The sequence below is a fragment of the Eptesicus fuscus genome, chromosome 7 (genome assembly GCF_027574615.1).
Source record: "Eptesicus fuscus isolate TK198812 chromosome 7, DD_ASM_mEF_20220401, whole genome shotgun sequence".
NCBI lineage: Eukaryota > Metazoa > Chordata > Mammalia > Chiroptera > Vespertilionidae > Eptesicus > Eptesicus fuscus.
Genome location: NC_072479.1, coordinates 46,480,419 through 46,502,549, shown reverse-complemented (window position 1 = coordinate 46,502,549; position 22,131 = coordinate 46,480,419). Strand labels below are relative to the sequence as shown.

Here is a 22,131-nt window from a genome sequence, read left to right as displayed (position 1 = left end):
TTCCACTCAACCAGCTTTTCTGTGGTTCTGGATGATATTTGTTTTGTCTTTTAGTTGGAGTTTTGATGTGGTTGTGAGAGGCAGCAAGTACAGGTGTTTACCTAAGCTGCCATCTTGGTTGTTCCCATAAGTTGATATTATTATTACCCAGTAGATATTAGAAGATACAGCATTAGAGCTTATTTCAGTGTTAGAGTTAGATCTTTTATTTTTTAAATATATATTTTTATTTTTTTTCTAAATATATTTTTATTGATTTCATAGAGGAAGGGAAAGGGAGAGAAAGATAGAAACATCAGTGATGAGAGAGAATTACTGATCGACTGCCTCCTGCACACCCACACTGGGGATCGAGCCCACAACCCAGGCATGTGCCCCAACCTGGAATTGAACCATGACCTCCCGGTTCATAGGTTGACGCTCAACCACTGAGCCATGCCAGCTAGCCAATATATATTTTTATTGATTTGAGAGAGAGAGAGAAAGGGAAAGGGGAAAGAGATAGCAACATCAACTGGCTGTCTCTTGCATGCCCCCTACTGGGGATGTGCCCTGACCTGGAATTGAACTTGCAACCGCTTGGTGCCTAGGTCAATACTCAACCACTGAGCCACAACTGCCCGGCATAGAGCTAGATCTTTATAGTTATCTGTCAAGAAATGGTAGTGAGAAGTTCAGAGGATACCTAAGGGGTAGCTGTGGAGCATAATCACAATTTGAAAATCAGAAGGAAGTATCATAAGAGATAGAGAAGCAATTTTTGGAAAAGGAGGAAGAAAGTGATAGCTTTTAGTATCATAGAAAAGTCAGGTGAAGAATGTTTTCAATAAGGAAAATCAACCATCCTATATAATAAAAGCATAATATGCAAATGACTGAATGGCGGAATGACCGCTCACTATGACATGCACTGACCACCAGGAGGCAGATGCTCAGTGTAGAAGCTGCCCCCTGGTGGTCAGTGTGCTCCCACAGGGGGAGCGCCGCTCAGCCAGAAGCCGGGCTCACGGCTGGCAAGTGCAGCGACGGTGGCAGGAGCCTCTCCTGACTCCACTGCAGGCGGGCGGTAAGGAGCGAGGGGTCCCGGACTGCGAGAGCCCTGGACTGGGAGAGGGATGTCTGACTGCTGGCTTAGGCCCGATCCCCCTAAGCCAGCAGGTGGACATCCCCCGAGGGGTCCCGGACTGCAAGAGGGCACAGGCCGGGCTGAGTACCCCTCCCACCCCAGTGCACGGATCTCGTATACCGGGCCTCTAGTATAAAATATCTTCTGAGAGACATAGAGTTTCAGTTCTATCAAGTTTTGTGGGGACTATTAACAAATAATCAATAGGGGATGTTACTTAAGGAAGAAATAGTATTTTTTCACTAGTTATAGTGAAAAAGCAGCTATTTCTGCAAAATGCATGTAAAACAACATTACTTACCTACACACTAATCTAAAAATATGGAGCTGTTATCTCAAAATGGTTTGGAGAATTGGCTGAGGATTCTGAATAGCCAGGGTCCTGGTGTTTCTTGTAACAAATACAAAAAGATCTCTGCTTAACAAACAGGATGCCCAATTCTACCTAATGGCCTATTGATTTCAACAAGTAAATGAGTGATCAGTTCATTCAACAAACATTAGTTGAGCGTAACTGGTACCAGGCACTGTGCTGATAAGAACAAAAATGTTTTTATGGAACTTTATAGTAGACAATTAGAATAGTGGTTCCCAAATGCTGGCCCACCACGATGAAGTTTCTTCTTTAATAATGAAATGAGAAAAATAGCAACAATGAAAAATTTCCCCCATAAAACTAAATATATTCTATTCAAAAGAATGCTCTTTATCTATCATGGTGAAATCAGAGTTTTGGGGCTTTTTGTATTTATTTTGTCTTTACTTGACAAAATTCAAATTTATCAACTCTTTTTAAAAAAATTTATCTGTATTGTTGAAAATATCACGGATGACACCCTTTTACCCCTGTTAACCCCCTCCTTCCCACTCCCCTCTCCCCTTTCCCAGGCCTTCACTGCTTTATTATCTGTGTCCATGGTTTTTGCATATAACCAAAGAACTTATATGTCAACTCTCTTTTGACCCCTGTAGTTTTGGGGGGACATTTTACTAGCTGTGAAAAACCACTGATGTAGACATTCCTTTGTCATTTATTGGAAAGGGATTTGACCTTTAGGTTTGACCCTTTAAATCTACTAGCAGTCAGCTCGTTTATTCTGGAGCTAATTATCAACTTTGTGAGTTTTTTTGGATTCCTTGTTTATACCATCTTTCTTTGGCATTTTATCATTCAATTGCAAGGAAAAAAGTAAAAGTGAATAAAAATAAACCCAAACCAAAAACTAACAAACTAATTTTAAGCAAATTTTTGGATGTCAGATTTCTGGGAAGTGGGGGTAGGGAGGGTGGGGGGAGAAGAGATGGAGAAGAAGTAAAAAATTTTGATCAAAATAGGACATTTAAATTATCTTGGGGTCTCAAGTCAGAATGCATTTTCAACCTCCCACCTTCATAGGAACTGCTGATTCCTATGAAGGAACCAGCTGGTTTTAATTCTAATTATTACTTTTAAGAACCATTAACAGTTGAGATGGCAGAGAGAACAGGGTGGGAAATGATGATCCTAAACCCGTGGTCAGCAAACTGCGGCTTGCGAGCCACATGTGGCTCTTTGGCCTCTTGAGTGTGGCTCTTCCACAAAATACCACGGCCTGGGCGAGTCTGTTTTGAAGAAGTGGCGTTAGAAGAAGTTTAAGTTTAAAATTTGGCTCTCAAAAGAAATTTCAATCGTTGTACTGTTGATATTTGGCTCTGTTGACTAATGAGTTTGCCGACCACTGTCCTAAACCATCAATTCCATAGAATCAGTCATTTACATAGTCATCTTTTTTCACTCAATGAATGGTGCCAGGCACTGAGATGAAAAAGACACCGTCCCTGCACTTAAGATATTTATAATCTAGGAAAGAGAGGCAGAGATATAAGCAAATCAGTGCTCTGAAAGGTGTTATAGGAGATATAACAGCATGCCTGGTGCCTCAGTGGGGACCATATTGGAGAGGTGGGAGGTGGGAGTGGTGACAGGAAGAGTGAGGATGTGGGATAAAGAAAGACATGGAGGTGGAAGTAGGAAACAGTGGACCTATTTGGGTGAAATTACGAGTACTAGTATATTGGTATGGGACTAGCATGGTGTGGAGTGGGATGCGGTTATGGCAAGAGAAAGGTTGAATATTTAGAACTTTAGATGCTTTGTTTTGGAATTTGGACTTTATCCAAAGGATTTACCAGAATGTGTTCTGCGGGATGGTGATAGGAAAAAAAGGGGTTTTCTATGGTCAAAACTATGTGAGAGGCACCAACTGAGAAAAAGCAGGTGTAGTCACTGCAAAGCCTCTCAGACCCTTTATACTGGGTAGCATTTCCACAGTTGTTTGACTACTTAACTTGCTTGAAAGGGTATTTCCTGTATCTCATAATATGGTTTGGGAGACCCTGCAATATGCAATGGGGAATCATGAAAAACTTTTCAGCAGAGAATTATAGACAATTGTGTAATCTGATTCTATTCTTAACACATAGTGTGATATTGCTCATTAGAATTGTTCAACCAGTATTTTTTAACACCAGATATTTTCAGAATGATGTGCTAGATATTCTGGGAAATGAGAAAGATGCATAAGTTATGTGTCTGACAAAAACATGTTGATTATCTATAAATGTTTTTCATCTATTCAAGTATTTGAGTCAAAGGCAATACAAAAGTGAGGAAGTTGAGAATAAACTTGAGAATTAGAGATGTTCTTGGTGGCCCTTGTGTAGTGCTGATTTCTAGAGGGTGTTTAATGCTCATTCTTTCACCAAATATTGTCACCACTCAGAAGCATGAGCTTCTTTTGCTTCTTTTAGGACGAGAATTGTGTCTGGCTAGGGAACCTCACCCAGGCAGCTCAGGGAGTGCAGTGGGAAGAAAGCTAACAAATTGAAACTTTAATTTTATTTTTTTGGGGGGTGACTGTTAGCTTGGCCCTCAAAAGTACCGTATCATCAACATATTGGAGCTTTGGTATATTCAAGTGGAGTCTTTAGAATATATCATAGGTGTATCCAAGGAGTTTGGAGAAAAAATTTAAAGGTGAAAGAGAAAGGGAAGCTGCATCTCATGGAAACAGAAAGATCAAATATAGAAATCTGAGTATGTCTCAAACTTTTTAATTAATTCCCTACTTTTTTCTCACTCAGTGCCAAGGGAGAGATTCTTCATATAATCTTCTTGAATTAATTGAATCCTTAAGGTTTATTATCAGCCACATAATCTAATAGGTACACATGGAATCAGATTGTCTGGAGTGGGTTGGTACTACTTCAGGCTTTTAATCAGCAGTTGTGTAGTGGTCAAGAGCACTAGCCCTCAAGCTAGCTGGTCTGGGTTCAAATCTATTAAAACATCCAGTCCAATTATCTAAGGGACCTGCTCTTTATTAGCTTAGCTGTAATATTTTAGGCAAATTACTTAACCTCCCTGTATCTCTGTTTCTTCATCTAAAAATGGGAAAAATGATAATAGGTATCTCATAAGGCCATGAGGATTAAAAGAGATAATCCTGTGAAGTGCTTAGAATAGTACCTGCCACATGCTACGGGTTTCATCAACTGTTATTTTTAGGATATCTCTATCCAAACTTTTTTTATTAGGATAATTCATTGTGGAAATCCATCAAAGAGTAGTTAGCTTTCTGGCCTAAATAGGATTCTGTCTTTGGAGAATGGCCTGCTAATTCTAAATAGGATTGGGTATAAATGGACTATTAGAAAATTTTAATTCTGTAATTTAAAAATATAGCCAATACTTATACACTTAATAATAATAGCTAACATTTGCTGAGCTTATACTATGTACCAAGAGTTGTTACAAGTCCTTTTTACCAATTAACTAATTTTAGAGTTGAGGAAACTGTCACATTTGAATCATTGAGGTGGTAAGTGACTTGCCCAAGGTAATACAACTAGTTAGGCCCTAACTAGTTAGGGGCAGGACCAGGATTCAAACCAAGGCCATCTGACCCCATAGCTCACTCACATCCATTATGATAACCCATCTTTCATGTAAATGCATTCTGTATTTTAGATAGGTTTGCCAAAGTGTTTTGTTTTATTTACTGTAAACATAAATTAAGTGCAAAACATTAGTGAAAAATTAATTTTGCTAAATCATCATAGCATAAGAAGATTTCTTTTTCTGTTGTAGAGATAAGTTACTCTTGGTGTCACATGTTAGAGCCATTTTAATTATGATTCTTTTGTTCTTTGGAAGATTATGAGTTTGATTTCACCAAGGCATACAGACACAAGCATCCATTCTTTAGAACAGTTTTTCACTTTACATCTCAGCTACATATTTTTGGAATAGTGTTTAAGTAATGTCACTTTGCATGCATTTTGCAAAATTAGCTGTTTTTTCGCTATAATTAGGGTTAAAACTTTAAAATAATTAGGGTTATATCAAATCCTATCCTATGAAATACATACTTTGTACGATTTGAAAATGCAGAACATTGAGAAAAATCACTCTTTTTTGTAGTCTTCAGTGTAAAACGACTACACTTTGTAAAAGTTATCAATCATTTCTGTTGCTCTACTTTATTGGCGCTAATGTAGCACTTTCTGGGTTTGCTTTTAAAGAAAACTGGGCAAAACTAATTTGCCACTAGATGGAGCCCTGGCTATTTGGGTAAAAATAAATGCAAGAGTGGGAACATTAAATCACGCAGTCATATCATGCTCGAGGGCCCCGGGTATAGGAGGCCCTCAGCTTTTAATTGTAGAATGCATCTTTGTTCTTTGCCTGACCTGCAGAGTGACATCACTCCCTTTCTTCCTGTGCGCTGGCTTTGACACAAGCCAGATGGCCGCAGTCATCGGTAGGCGCACAGGCTGCCTGGTACAGCAGTTGATGAAGCAGAATAGGAAGACGTTTTATGATCAGCTGCGGGAGCACAGTGAGGCCGTGGCTTTGCTAAGTAATTACATTTACCGTGCACACTTTATTCCTCACAGAGAAGGTCACAAGGAAAAAATACATTTTTATTTATAGTGTTGTGAGGTATAGACCTTTGATCTTTTATTAGTCAGTAGTCTGCTCCAAAGGAATGCTCTCTTTTCCCTGCTCTGCAATCACTCGTGGAAATGGCATGTTTATTTACGTTTAATGGTTCTTTCAGGCTGTGCATTATGATACTTACCTTCCCTCTTCCTCCCTTTTGTCTCCAGTTAGTCACACAAAAAATGTTTTAGTTTTGTAGTGAGTTTAGTTTGGAGAAGTCAGAGTTCAGGCATGTTAATACAAGCAGATTTCTGTCAGATATACTCCAGAGTGATTTGGTTAAATATATTACTGTTTATTATGTGTTTGTTCTTCAAGGAGGTCAGAAGAGACCAGGAACAGGCTTTTATTTTGGAGGGCTGAGGGTCAGGAAATGAACTACACATTAATTTTATATCCATTTTTGAACATGTAGTGGTTAAGGTCACTTATAATGCCAATTTTAAAGAAAATATTAGAAGTTACTATTAATCTATTATTTTCCATCTGCACTTGAAGTTAATCTTTACCAACAGAAAGATTGTACAAAACTTTAAAGAAAATACCGATTGCACTTTTCTCTAAAGTTCATTACTCACACATTTTTGAGATTCTTCCACAAGACTCATTTCTAAAAACTTTAAAAAATATCTTTGCCATTTTTAAGACTAGTTTGTGAATATTATTCACAGAAGTAACGTAGAAATTATAAATTATAAAATCAAATGAAAAATTCATCTTCGTTATGTTTTGTTCAAACTTAACACTGTTTCTAAAGTGAAGTCTCTGAGTGGTCCCTAGGTTATTTGGCTCTCTATTAATAAAAAATGAAACTCTAATAAAAGAAATCTCTTAATCTTACAATATTTTATAGTCTTCTCCAGGGAGGGCGATTTGCAAATATTGCTGGAAGAAAGCAGTGTGGTGTAAGGAAAGAACATGGCTTTGCAGTAGATGTTACAGGGTTTTCTAATCCTTTTCACTGGTTATTTGCTTTGTGCCCTTGGACCTCTGAGCCTCGGTTTCCTCACATATTTATTGGGGGATAAAACCTACCTCCTAGGTTTACTGCAAGAATGAAATGATACAATGTGTTTATTAGGCCCCAGACAGTTCCTGTCACATGGTACAAATTTAGTAAATGCTAATTCCTTTCAACTGTTTTAAAGTTCGTCTCTTTTCTGAACGGCTTGCAAAATGTGTTCACAGATTACACTGTTATTCTTGTATATATTTTATTCATAAAATATAAATAATCCTGGGTTGAAAGTAAGCTCACCATTTGAAAAGTAGGCGTTTGAAATTTATTAGCTCTGTGTATGTGTGTTCAGTTCCAGATAAAACCGTAACCATCAATTGTACAATGGATGTGTTTACCATTTGTGATGTTTTAATTTTTTTCTTTTTTCTCCTACTCAGCTCTTGCCCCTGTTCTTTGGCTCTCGTTTTGTTGGTGAAGATATCACAGTGATGTCTGCATTCAACCTGCTGCATTTGGTGACAAAGAGCCAGCCAGTGGCCCTCCGAGCCTGTGGGCTTCCCTCAGGTCACTGCTTCTTGTACTCTACCTAGTGAGGGCACTGGGCGGGTGGGTGGGTGTTTCTGCTGCAGGAAATGATACACCATAATGCTTTGCTAAATTTCGTTTTCTTTTACCTAAGCCCTAATTTGAAGACGGAAATTGGTTATAAATCACCACTCTACTTTGAGTAACATTCATTTATTTCCACAATCCTTACAACCCTTGGAAACATTGTGCAGTTTTCTAGCTCATTATATAATTGTCACTAATATTTCATGATATCTTCTTATTCTTTAATGCACACTACACATCTGAAAATCATAATGCTGTTCATAAGAGGCTGGCAGTCTTGATAAGAAACTGCCCCAAATCACACAAAATAAGACATTCATCTTGTGAAAGGATAATGAAATACTTTTTATTCCACATGTGGCCATTCCTTTAGGAAATAAAAAAAAAATTAAAATGAACAACTTTAGTATAATAAAGTTAGTTAGTTAGTTAAAAAGAAAAAATGTTCTACTGAACAAATGACCAAATCAACAGAACTAATATAGCATGTTTCAACTGGTTTTTAAATTAGAACCACCACACTTTAAAAAAATGTGATTTTATGCACTTAAACAAGGGCAGCATGAAAATCCAAAATTTCATTATATGCCTGTATAAAATAAGTTTAATACTTTAATTTATTTAAAAATCACAATGGTCAGATAGGTCTGTGAATATTATCATTATTATTTATATTTTCTCTTAACATACATATCTTGATTACTATTTGTATAGAGAATGCCAATTCATTAATATTCACAGTTGAATATTAATTGTGAGTGCCAAGCATTGTGTGAAGCAGTGAGAGTATCATGATAAACAAGATCAAGCTGGTTGCTTTAACCAGTACAAAATGAAGCTGGAGCTGTGTGAGGACCATTGAACCAAATAGTGCTAAGAATAGACCAAAGGTATTTATACCTGGGAAGTTAGGGGAGTCCAGCCAAGGCTGGTCCTAGCTCTTTGCTGTGGAAAGGAGAGAAGTTCTCTGAAGTTGAAGGAGGGCTTCATGGAGGATATCATGTTTGAGCTGAATCTCAATCTGTGAGCAACAGTCAGCCAAGTGTCCAAAGAGGAAGAAGGACATTTCTAATATATGGAGTAGCATGGGCAAAACATCCGAAAAAGCCAGGTATGTTCAGAGAAATGTAGGTTATTTATTAAGGCTAGCTTGGGTGGGTGAGGCAAGTAGAAGAGATGAGGAAAAAAGATAGCCAACCAGGAAGTGCCTTATATGAAGTTTTAAGGAATTTAAATCTCAGGGAAGGGGTGAAGGGGAAATGGCATGACTTAATTTGCATTTTATGATTACTGATTTAGTAGGGTGGAAGGTCAGTGCAGATTCCAGATGTTTCTATAAGAAGGCAGGAATGGCAACTTGATTAGAAGGGAAGATAGAGCATTTGTCTTAAAGCTATATTAGAATAGTAAACATCTGTTTAAAAAAATAGATTTTATGTCTATTTGTGGTGACGCGAGAGGCTAATGAAGCTCAGTGCACAGGGCCCCAGTCACTCTTCTCAACTCTTAGCCTCCCCGACCCAGCTGTGCCCTGCACTGCCACCATGGATTACATTGGGGGAGTCTGAGGCTGGAGGGACTCAGGAAGTGCTGAGAGCCTTCACAATGGTCATTACAGTAGGTTGGGAAAGACGAAGGATGAATTAGGGAGAGATTCAGGTTGTAGAACTGACAAGGTTTATCTGTTGAATTGTATGTGTTTGAGGGAGAACACTAATCAATGTAGTCCCTGTGCCATGTGGAACTTTTCATAACTATATATTACTCATACCAGTTGGAGTCTAAAAGTTATTTAATTTATACATGTTTCCCACTGGGAAAAAAACCCCAAAATGTGAGAGCACCAGCGTAACTCTTGTAACATGAGTTTGCTGTACACAGCGGAGGCTGAGTATTTACAGAAACAGTTTATTAATTAACGGGGTATTCCTGGGGATATGACAATCATGCCATTAAAGTATTTCATAATGAAATTCTTTGAGATATAAGTGTCCTTTTAAATGTTGATGTCAAAATGATTCAACGATAAAGTCAACAAAGCTGATAATTCTTAAGAAGTAACCATAATAATACAGTGCTTAGGCACACACAGTCTGTATTTGAAATCTGGCTTTGCCACTTAACTAGCTGTTTGCCTTGGCTTCCTCATTGTATTATTATTGGAATAGTAATAATAGTACTCACCTGGCCCTAGCTGGTTTGGCTTAGTGGATAGAGTGTCGGCCTGTGGACTGAAGGGTCCTGTGTTTGATTCCAGTCAAGGGCACATGCCTGGGTTGCATGCTCAATTCCAGTAGGGGGCATGCAGGAGGCAGCCAATCAATGATTCTCATAATTGATGTTTCTATCTCTCTCTCTCTCTCCCTCTCGCTTCCTCTCTGAAATCAATAAAAACATATTAAAAAAAAAGATAAATAGTACTCACCTGAAAGGTTGCTGCAAGAATGAATAGATTATGATGAGAAAACTGCTTAGAACAGTGACTGGCATAGAGCAAGCACCATATAGAAATGTTCACTAAGTTTACTATACATATCTATAGATATATGAATGTATCTATATAGCTACCTACATATATTGTAATTTTCTAGTACAATAGACTTTTAAAAACATTTAAGTTTGCCCCATCTTTCACTTAACTATTTTTATTTTAATATAAAATAAACTATATGTTTGAGAAACAACCATCTCAATATGATGTCTTTATCTCTTTATTTTTCTTATATATCCTGCTGAGCCAGAATTCAAGTCCTATCAGTATAGAACACATTTCTTTGGAAGCCCAGAGAAAGTCTCTGTCTTTCTGGCTTGGAAACCCATTTTAATTTGATAAATGAATTGGCTAGAATAGTATTCAATAATTCCTTAGACATTCACACTTTTTAAAGTGTTATGAAAGCCAGTCTTTCATTATTTGCATAATAATGAATATTAACAAATTGTTTATCACCCATTTCTCAAACAGAATTTTACTTGTAGAAATATACAAATGTTGAAGAAATTAAGTTCAACAGTAATAAACTATTTAAATTTTGAAAAATAAAAATGTAATCCAAGTGGGAATTCTAGTCTTTATTACTTTGTACAAGTAGGGAAGGAAGAGGTCAAAATTGGAGATATAGGAAATTAAGGTGAAAGTTTGAAGTCTTGCTTTAATTTATTGTTCCCTGGTCAAAACCCATTACAACAAAAGTCTCTGTAAATCAAAAAGATTTCTGCTCCCTAGCCAGTACCCTACTAATTTCAGGTATTATTCAATATGAAATAATTCCAGAACTAAAAAATAATTGGAACAGGCTCTTAAAGTTGATTATAACCGGATTGACCTGTATGAAGGCCATATCCCAGAAGAGTGATCTATCATTTTTCAGCTTTGACTTCCTTTACTTCTTATTTTTAACTAAAGCATAATTTTAATTTAGAGCTTATTAAATGCATCTGAGTTATGGTTTGCTCATGTTTGTAATTAAAGGTAATTTTTCTCTCTCGGAATTTCTTCTTAATTTACTAACAGTTTCTTTTATATATTAAAAAGAGCACTGGAATAGGAGTCAGAAAACTCTAACCACAGCTCTGTAATTAACTTCCCATGACCTTGAATATATCAGTAAACCTTTCCAGATCTTAGTCTCTTTATCTTTAAAATGAGAAATTCGAATTACATCATCTCTGAAATTTTGTGATTTTCCCCCCATTTGTTTTTACTTTAGCTTTTAAACAAATCTTAAAACAGCCCTGATCAATGGCTGGGAATTTACAGAACAGTCTGATAGATAGTGGTGGGAGGACAGGAATATCTTCCATGTTTGAGCATTGGAATTCTTTCCTCCAGATCAAGAGTGAGGCAGTTATTTGAGGAGGGATTAAGAGGCACAATTTTATGCATAGTTTCAATGCTTGATAAAAATTAAATCTAATTGTAGCTTAGACTGGATAGCATGTTAGTTTTAAGCCAAGTGAGAGTATTTGTCTAAATAGTACTCATTACAGTGATAAATTATATTCTTCTCTAACATTGTACACATAATATGTGGTTGTTACTCTTACTAGATTTTAGTGGCAGTTTGTTCTAATGTAGAAATTAGAAGTCTTAAAGAGAAATATTTTGCAAATGGTGTTTGTAACTAACCTATATATCTATATATATAAAAGCCTAAGAGATCATTGTAACCAAATGACCAGTCGCTATGATGCACACTGACCACCAGGGGGCAGATACTCAATGCAGGAGCTGCCCCCTGGTGGTCAGTGTGCTCCCACAGCAGGAGCACCGCTCAGCCAGCAAGGATCGGGCTGAAACCCGCAGTCCGACATCCCCTGAGGGGTCCTGGATTGCGAGAGGGCGCAGGCCAGGCTGAGGGACCCCACCAGTGCACGAATCTGTGCCCTGGGCCTCGAGTAGAATATAATCTATATAACTAAAAGTCTCTATGAATCAGGGACTTGTGGCTCCAGAGCTTAGCACAGTGCCTGGCACTTACTAAATATTTGTTAAATGAATGAATAAATGTTTGGAAAGTCTGCATGGAGGTGAAGTGACAGCTATAACGCCGATACAAATTTATTTGAGACTCTTTTATATGGGAAAATTAAAAGTAAAGCTGATTGTCTTTTGAGTGAAAAACAATTTATCTTTTCTCACTTATGGTGGATATCTTAGATATGAATCACATTGTAGCTAAGCAAGTAACAACACAGATTCAGTGTATATTATCTAGACTTGCTTTTACTTTTTCTCTCAAACAGTTTGAGTTTTGGTGGTAAATAAACTGTTTGAGGAAGGGAATAAGTGCATATTATACTTATAATAAGAATTAAGAATTCTGGTTTTTTTGAGCACTTCTATCTGGAACAAACTAATATTGTTTGTTGTGCTCTAAATTCTCCATTTGTAAAGAGGAAATGCATGTAAAGACATAGATACCAAAAAAAAAATCCATAAATAAGTACTTATTATTGTAGTTTAAGCTGGCAATTGTTCATTGATGGTATCTGATGTTACATTTACCTTTTTTTTAAAAAAAATTGAAGTCACCAGTATGCTGTTTACCTATTGAATAATTGGCTTTCTATTTTAGATTTAAAAAACCCTTTTTGGGTCATGAAAAGATAAACCATCTTCATGTTTACTTGATAAAGTTATGTATACCTGCACACAATTTTTCATATAATTTCAATGTTTTTAGTTAGATATTCTGAACTCTTAAGAGAGGGCTATTTGACCAAGGGTTCAAAACTGTGTTCTAAAAGATACACACGAAACCAATATAAAAATTGATCAGAATACAGTATTTCTGATTTCTCTATTGATATCCCCAATGGAATTCTCTCCCACTTGTTTAGATTAATGCCCTCTGTTCTGCAGTTTCACCATTCCCACATGTTCATCTTACCTAACTCATTTGACTACATTTAAGAAACTTTAGAGTAAAAAAAAATTAAAAAAAAGACAAATAGTTCGTAAAAAATAAGACATACAGCCCTGATCGGTTTGGCTCAGTGGATAGAAAGTCGGCCTGTGGACTGAGGGGTCCCAGGTTCTATTCCGGTCAAGGGCATGTGCCTTGGTTGTGGGCACATCCCCAGTAGGAGGTGGGCAGGAGACAGCTGATCGATGTTTCTCTCTCATCGATTTTTCTGACTCTCTATCCTTCTCCCTTCTTCTCTGTAAAAAATCAATAAAATATTTTAAAAAATAAGACATACAAATTTCAACTCACATAATTCACAAAATAATTTGCAATTAATTGATTGAATAGTATCCACTTTTTCCAGTAGATGGCACTAGTTTTACATTCTTTCACAGCATATAAGGCTACACAGCACATAGGTGCATTGTGACAACCTAAACAAAAGTATGTAAAGAATAAACAGTTAAGAACATATGGATTTATAAACCACAAATTTTTCTGCTTATCTTATGTTCAAACTATTTGTGGAATATAAAACCTTTTTCCATTTTCAATAGAATTCCAACTTCCTTATGCTTGGACATCTCATTGAAATGGTCATGTGTAGACTTTCTATAAACTAAAACAAGTTTTCATAAATTAACTTATCTTGTATCCAAATAGCTGATTTAACAATAATTTATAGTTTATATGCAGCTACATTTTCTTCAGCAGACCACCCAAGAATTAAAGAAAATTTCACATTTTGTTTTGCTATGTTTTGAATTCTTATAGAATCTTGAAAATATTAGTTTAACATGTTGACTGTTAGCATGAACTGTTTTTTGCATGAATTAAAATATTTTTGGAAACTAAGAAAGTTTATATTTAAAATATTGATCAATTAGTACTCTGGTGTAGCTATATTTTTTTCTAAAATAAAATGTTTTAGTACCTCTATGATATAATAACGTTTAAGTTAATGTGGAAAAGTTGCTAAACAGCATCTAATCACTACATGTGTTTTAAAAATTATTTGTGCACAAGGCTAAATATTATAGAACACTGCATCTGTATGAATAAGGTGTTGGGCATATGGTTGTTAAATGTAAATTTTGTCAATATTTTGTTAAATATGAAATAAATTTTTAATATTATATATTAATTATAAAACATATAGCAAAATCTAGTAGCAACAGAGATAAAATGGGCATGTACAAAAACTAAAACAAATTTTAGTTTTGTTTGAGAAATTTACTAATTAATAATGATTGGAAAGAATATAAAAAATATGAGTTCTAAAAACATGATAATTTTACATGCTTAAATTATCTAGACAATATGAGTTGTGGGGAATTATACAGGTAGAGTTATTAGATGTTTATTTATCTAAACACATGTTCACAATAGTATTACCTAACAGATTATAGAAGGATTTATTAAAACGAGACTGAACCACCTTTGACTCACAACAAACACGTGTTTAATGAAAGAATGAGGCATGAACGACAATTCACAAAGACTCACTAATAGAAAGGCTAGTTACTTGATAAATTTTCATTATGAGTCTTTTCTAGTTTATAGTTTTATCCTAAACATTTTATTTAGAGATTACATTTTCCATGGCTGCTTTTGCTAGATACATTTTAATTTAAAATGCTTTAAGTAAATTTTACTGAGATGCAATTGCAAATTGTCTCTACTTTTTGTGCCTTTGCATTTAAAAGCAACCATTCATTTGAAAATTTAAAATCCCCATCTCATTTATTTCAAATCCCTATTTTTTCCCCTTTTCTAGAATATTTAGGATATTTGCATTAGTATTAGTGACATAAAATGCATGTTATAAAAAGTATACCATGAAATGACAAAGGTGTCAGTTATTTAGGTGGTTTGTAAGAAGTATACCTTTATAGAATTTAAATTTACTCAATAACTACTATGATAAGCATTTCCTTCAACACTATACTATTTATTATGTTCAGTCGCATAATTGCAAAGAAGGGAATGCTAATTTAAATCATTAGATTATTTGAATTTTAAGCAAACAAAGAAAATTCAAAATTCTGTAGCTGTAGGTTTTAAGATTTTATTTTGTTTCAGAAATGTATGTTAGCTCATAGAATGATAAAGCTCGTTATGTTATATTCCATTTTGATTAATATTTTAATATATCTTGTGCAAATTTTAGATAACATAAGTTTCAGAGCTTGCCATTATATTATTAGTATTGGTGAAGAAACTGATTGGAAAGCTTACTTTGCATTTAGTGGTTTGTTTTTACCACCAGCCTGTTTAATTTTTTATTCCTATTCTTCATCTTATTAAAAAATCTTGTTAAAATTTTCACAATTAGATATTAACATCAGGTGTCAACATTATCTGATATTTCCTAGAAATCTATTTTGTGCAACTTTTATCTCTGGCTGTAAGGAAGAATAACTAGAAAAATTTTTTTAAAATATGGGGTGCATATTAAATAAGTCTGGGAAAGGTGATGGGTTTGATCAGCCAAAGTCTTTTCCTAAGACAGGGAAACCCTTGCTTTTTGAAAAAGGGAGCTCCAGAAAGGCAGACTGTTAATTTGGGGTCTATTTAGCTTACTGTTCAATCTCAGCAGCTAGAATTGTGTTTGTTACATAATAGGTGTTCAAGAAATATTTGTTGAATGAATCAATGGGTTTGAATAAATAGCATCATCATATGTATCAAAATAATGCCTTATTGTAAATAATGTGATCTCTGTTTTTAAGGAATCTATATTTTGGTGAGAAAGGTGGCCACTTTGGGTCCAAGTTTTGTTATATATACGATGAAGGAAGTTATATCCTTGATGGTGTTATGAATCTATGTAAACACTTCCTCTTTTGCTGTACTGTGGAGGGAGGAGTAGAAGAAGTGAGAAGCATTGTGCTGCTTTCTGCCCAGAGTGGCAAAATGGCTTGTTGGATAGGATTTGAAACAACAGTTCTTCTGAAGGATATTGAAGGAATGTATTGATGTAATTAGCAGGAGGTGATAGGGGTGGGGGATGGCAGCATGGGGGTGGGAATGGAATGTGGGCACGTTGGTCAGTAAAAGATTGGCATGTTAAAGCACAACAAAGCATGGGTTCAAGAGAGAAATGTAATGAATGAATAACTTAAAAGAGGAAAGCTGCAGACAAGAGAACCTGGCTCTCATTAACCAGGTGTGGGACCATGTCAAGTAACTTCTTTGGGCCTTGATTTCCTCATATGGGATTTGGAGCATTTGAGATCTTGCTCCCCAGTATATATTGTCAGTTTGGCTCAAATAAACCCTTATTTAAAAAAGAAAAGAAAAAAGACTTAGTTCTACAAATACCCTGTAAATCAGACTCCATTATCAACCTGAGATACTTTGCATGTTGCCAGATTTTATAAATTCTAAGATGCATCTCTTTTATATTTTATCATCTTGGTAATCAGGATGTAGCTTTAAAAATTATTGTGATAAGAAAGCATTGTGTCATAGTTTGATTGGCAACTCTTTTTTTTTTTTTTTACTTTTCTAATGGAGCATAAAATAATGGTGCATCAAAATACCACATTTTTCATACTGCACATCAGCGTAAGAGGTCTTCATTAAGAAGCCCATGTAAGCAATGTGATTTCTCTAATTTGGTTTGACTATGGAAACTTTCTCTCCTTCCCCTCCCCCCAGGAGGAACAACCTGAGCATTTATTTTCAGAGCCAGTATTCATTTTGGGGAATGCTAGAGTAGGTAATCTCATGGTCTTAAATCCAGAGAGTTAATGGAATATTAGACATAAAAGATTTGAATGTGGAACTCTAGAGAGATAATAAAAGATTCAGAGTAGTAAAAGAGGAAAAAAATTTAATCCATCATTCTTTTTATAATTTCACTGATTTATTAAACAAATACTGTTGTAGTTTTTAAACTAACTTCTAAGAAACAAAAGGCAAACATTATTTAGAAAATATCTTTCAGGAAGAAAATTTAAATAGCAATAATTAAAATGGAGAGTTGAATAAATATTTAAATACAACTTATACTTGTTTAGTGCTTCCTCTTGCCCAGGCACATTATGAGGTGCGGGGCATGCAAAGATGATAAAAATATATATGTGCACTGTCCTGCAAGGAGATATTGAATAATTCAAGAAAATCTGAATTCATTTTCTTTAATTATCTGGATGATAAAATTCTTGACTTTTTTTTCTCTCTAGAATCTACCAGATTTTTCTGGAATGTAGAGACTCAGATTTAGCTGCTTTATTGAATAGCAATTGCAGACTTGTTTTTTGCTCATTGTGCTTAATTAATTCAGATTTTAAATTTAATTTGGCAACAGTGTAATTTTAGAAATTTACAAAGCTGAGCTCTTAGACAATATAAATTTTATTTTTTCCTAATGAATACTTATGTTATCTATATTAATAATAGAGGGATATGCAAATTGCCTGGGAAGCCATAACAGTAACAACCAAACATCAGGCTGCTTGGGGCGACAAGGCCAGCAGGGGGGTTAGTGAGGAATGACCAAACGACTGTACAGCAGGCTGCGTAGGGTGACCAGGCCAGCAGGGGAGGGCAGTTGGGGGTGATTGGGCCCACAGGGGAGGGCAGTTGGGTGTGACCAGGCCTGCAGGGGAGGGCAATTGGGTGTGACCAGGCCTGTGGGGGAGGGCAGTTAGGGACAACCAGGCCAGCAGGGGAGGGCAGTTAGGGTCGACCAGGCCAGCAAGGGAGGGCAGTTGGGGGTGACTAGGCCTCCAGGGGAGGGCAGTTGGGGACAACCAGGCCAGCAGGGGAGGGCAGTTAGGGGCGACCAGGCCAGCAGGGGAGGGCAGTTGGGGGTGACTAGGCCTCCAGGGGAGGGCAGTTGGGGATGACCGGGCCTGCAGGGGAGGGCAGTTGGGGGTGATTGGGCCGGCAGGGGAGGGCAGTTGGGGGTGATCGGGCAGGCAGGGGAGCAGTTAGGCATCAATCAGGCCGGCAGGGGAACAGTTAGGGGGCGATCAGGCTGGCAGGCAGAAGTAGTTAGGGGTAATCAGGCAGGCAGGCAGGCAGGCAGGCAAGAGGTTAGGAGCCAACAGTCCAGGATTGTGAGAGGGATGTCTGACTGCCTGTTTAGGCCCAATCCCTGTGGGCTAAACAGGCAGTCGAACATCCCTCAAGGAGTCCCAGATTGGAGAGGGTGCAGGCTGGGCTGAGGGACCCCCCTCCCATGCACAAATTTTGTGCATCAGGCCTCTAGTATTTAAATAAAATTCTGCATAATAATCTAAGAGAGGGCTCCTTTCCTTCCTTTCTGTGGGTGGTTACCTCTCATCTCCCTTGCAGTCTGTGTTCCCAAGGGGGCAGGGGAGAATGGGAAAGAAAGCTATTTTTTGCAAGTCTTTTTGATTGCATGTGAAATGTAGAATGGAAATGAGCCTGTCTGTTTTTAATTTTTTTTTTTCTGTATGGGCTATGATGTTCTAGTGAAGACCCATACTGGAAAAAAAAAATTAAAAACAGGGAACTCCAACTTTGTCAGACGTTTCACATGCAATCAGATAGACTTAGAGTTAAATGACTTTCTCTTTCACTACTGTCATTTGATGATGGAAGTGCCTTTAAAAATTCTCTTTTTACTCAAATGCCTTGCAAGACAGAAAATGTTTTTTTGGATCAAGACATGTTTTAAATATTTTCCTAAACTCTAGGCTTTATGGTCCACAGTCATATAAAAACCTTTGCTCTTGGTATTGGCATTATGTTTTAAATAGTTGATATGTACTCTTTAGTTCTTTTTGATACTTAAAGAATGCTGATAGAATGACTACTGCACATAAATTAAAACTTTGTTTCACACAAGTCCTAGTAAAAGACAGAAATGTAAAATGTGGTTTCTATCTTAAAGAGTCATTCAGGTGAATGTTTCATCAGGATGAACGTAGTGATGGGGAAAATAAGACATTTTTGGGGGGGCTAGCAATCTGAATCTGTGCCAGTAACCTAATGTACATTCTTGATAGCCTATAATTAAGTCACTGCCCCCTTTCTCCACAATTTGGTCTTGCAAGACCAGTTTACCTAAATACTCACATTTGACAGAGGCCATAAACCATGAACAATACACAAACCCCGAAGGGGGTTATCAGTGCTAGCGCCAGGCCAGGCCTTTAGGTGTGGTCTCACGGCCCCCATCTGAACACATGGGGCTTTTTGCAAAGCCCGCAAAAGGTCCGGAAGTCCCATCCATATTTGGGGGACAAAGAAACCAAAGGGTATAAAGGGAGAGCTTCCTCCATACTGGTTTGCTCAGGGTTTGGAGAGAAACAGTCTCCCCTGAGTCACTACTAGTACATGCGAAACACCTGAACATAAATGGGTTTTTCCTGTATCTCCAAATACTCTTGTGTATTTTTCGGTCTCCTGGTAAATTCTGTAACATAAAAATGGTTTCCCTGACCGAGAACACACAGCCGAAGGTGCCCCCTTGAGGCACCGCTGCGTGAGAGCAGTCAGTTGGACCCACGTGACCGAGCCCCTGACGACGGGAAGGCATGCCTCCAGGGATTTACTGGGTTCCAGTCCTCATCGGGCCTGGGCGACCGGGCCCCCCTGCTAGCACTCCATGAGACTCCAAGGAGGACAGGAAAGCCCATTTCTGGAACCAGACATCTGACCAGTGAGTTTTCCCCCTGGGGACCAGTTCGAGTTCAGGCCTGCCTGTAGGGGCAGAAGTAGTACGTAGCTGATCACAACTTAGGCAAATTATTTGCCTTGGTTCAGGGACTTTCCGTGGGTGGAAGTCAAAACTCGGACTGACTGGTGTGTGAATGTGAGTGTTAGAGCCTGGGTGAAGTGGAAGCTACCTTGTGGTGTCCTGTGTCTCTGTTAACTGGAAGGGATTACACGGTTTAACTGCAAACATGGGAAGGAGTTCCTCTAACCCTGCTGCCTTAGAATGAATGCTAAGAATTTTAAGAAGGGCCCAAACCGCTGCCTGCAATGCAGATGTCTCTCCGGGAAATCAGGGGCCCCAGCTTATGGCCGAGGATGCGAAACATGAGAGTGTTTGTTGATGTTTGTGTCTCTTTGTTGTGTAATTTGTTTAAAGATGGGGCAAGTCCTGCCTTGGGGGAAGCCCAGTTGTGTGTGGTGAGGCTGAACACGTGGCAGAGATTGCAGCTGCCAAGAATCCTTATTCTTGGGGATCATCTTGCTCTGTCAGGGTAAGGCCTTCAATATTCACCAAAGCAAAGAAGAAGGGCCTTCCGAATTTACCAAGACTAAAATATCGAATGAAAAAGTACTCTAGGCCAGACCCTGAGGACCTGTTGGGCCAAAAAATATTATAAATTACATTTTGTCACCAATAGTTGGCCTGACATCTCAAGAAAATGCTAACATAATGTTCACAATTGTAGATCAAATGGCCCAGGGAAGGGCTGGCCCAGAGGGCCAGCAACAGAAGCCACAGCAGTAACCTTAAATGTTATCTCTAAGGAAGAATGTAGCAGTTTAAATTCAAGCGGCTAGGGCCTGCTCCCTCTTTGTCTAGCCTCATATGCCTATGCATAATTTTCCAAGGTCTTTATTAACTTAAAGAATTTGAAGCATTGCTGGGTTAAATGATAAATATCTAAATATTTTTAAAAAACTGAAACATTAATTGCTAGACACATTTTAATTTACCTGCTCTTAGTTTTTATTATAGAAGGTCTCTTGTACTTTGTTGAAGGTATATTTTCTTGAAAGTAAGAGTGTGTTTAAAGTGTGTTCATAAATGTTAATCTAAGAAATGCTGGCTGTTTACTTTTTGGTACTCATTGAAAAATTAAGGTTTCTGAGAGTGAAGAATTCTAATACATTTTAAAGAAAAAAGAAAAGGTCTGTACAAGTTGCTGATGGTATGACAGAAAATTAGAGTAGAAATACTTAATGGAAGGTCTAACGCGTGGTTATGCCTTTTTGAAGGACATAGAAAGAAGGTTTGAAGGCTAATTTGAAAGTGTGAAATTTGTGAAGGTTGTGTATGTGATGAGAAGGAAAAGAGAAATGTTGAAAGAGAAATGAGTTCTAAAGTTAACTATTTGCAAGAATTGTAAAAGGGTCATAAAATCTCAGGGAAGTTTAAACAAAGGCTAGACCACTACCCTTATGTCCCCTGCCAAGGACAGGGTAAATGGTTAATACAGAAAGGGAAGGCAGGACAAGACTGCTGAATACTTAAGCAAAACCAGAATATTCAGTAGCGGAATTTTAAGACAGGAGCATTCATAATGACTCAGACAGCCACCAGCCTGCTCTTCAGATTGGCTGGGGGTGGGGTGGCATCTGTACTTCAAGGGTCAAATGTATGAGTATGCTTACTTTACTTTTTCAATAAAGGTGCATACTTTAATTACTTAATAAGTTAACTTTTCACAATATAATCAAGGTCTCATATAAACTCATTCATATGAGAAGCCAATATTTTATGAGCAATTGGTTCTAACAAAGTCCAAAGTAAAATTTGCATTCATATGCAAATAAGCACTAGCCAAAAAGAAGGCTATTTAAAAGTAAATTTAAGCTTACTAAAAAGGAGAAATATTAAAATCTCTTCTGCTACTATGTACAAAGTAAACTAAAAATTACTATGCACGCATTAAATCTCACCATTAATGAGACACCATAATTAAAAAGAAAGTTACTTTTACTTGAAATGTATGCATTGCAGTATTGGCCAGCATGTCTCTCTCCTATCTGTTTTTCTGAAAGGCAACCAATTTGGTTCTGTTTAAAAGAAAGTAAAAATCTTTAATATAGTGATTTATGGCAAGCCACAGGAAAAGCAGACTTTAGCAATGCTTACCCAATTAGAAAAGAAAATCCCTAAATGGGGCTTAAAGATTGCTCTGGAAAAAAACACAGAGGGAAATGCCCTTCAAATATCTAGGAACTGTAATTAAAAAATCAATGTATTAGTCCTCAGAAGGTAGAAATACAAAAAGATTGCCTTAAGACCTTAAACAACTTTTAGAAATTTTTAGAGAACATTAAGACCTTATCTAAAAATCTCTATGGGAAAAATGACAAA

The 22,131-nt window shown here is 37.1% G+C and overlaps 1 protein-coding gene across 4 annotated transcripts in view; it reads left to right on the top strand.

Annotated features, from left to right (window-relative positions):
• LOC103292564 (methionine-R-sulfoxide reductase B3) overlaps positions 1–22,131 on the top strand; it is a 298,232-nt gene that overhangs the window by 144,570 nt on the left and 131,531 nt on the right. For 2 of the 4 annotated variants that reach the window (XM_054718887.1, XM_054718889.1), the window contains one exon: positions 7,509–7,635. The exons of 1 other annotated variant lie outside the window; for it this stretch is intronic. In XM_054718887.1, coding sequence (XP_054574862.1) covers positions 7,509–7,635 — 127 coding nt within the window. Of the gene's footprint in view, positions 1–7,503; positions 7,636–22,131 lie in introns of all 4 variants that reach the window. One more of the 4 variants, XM_054718891.1, reaches the window with a different exon arrangement.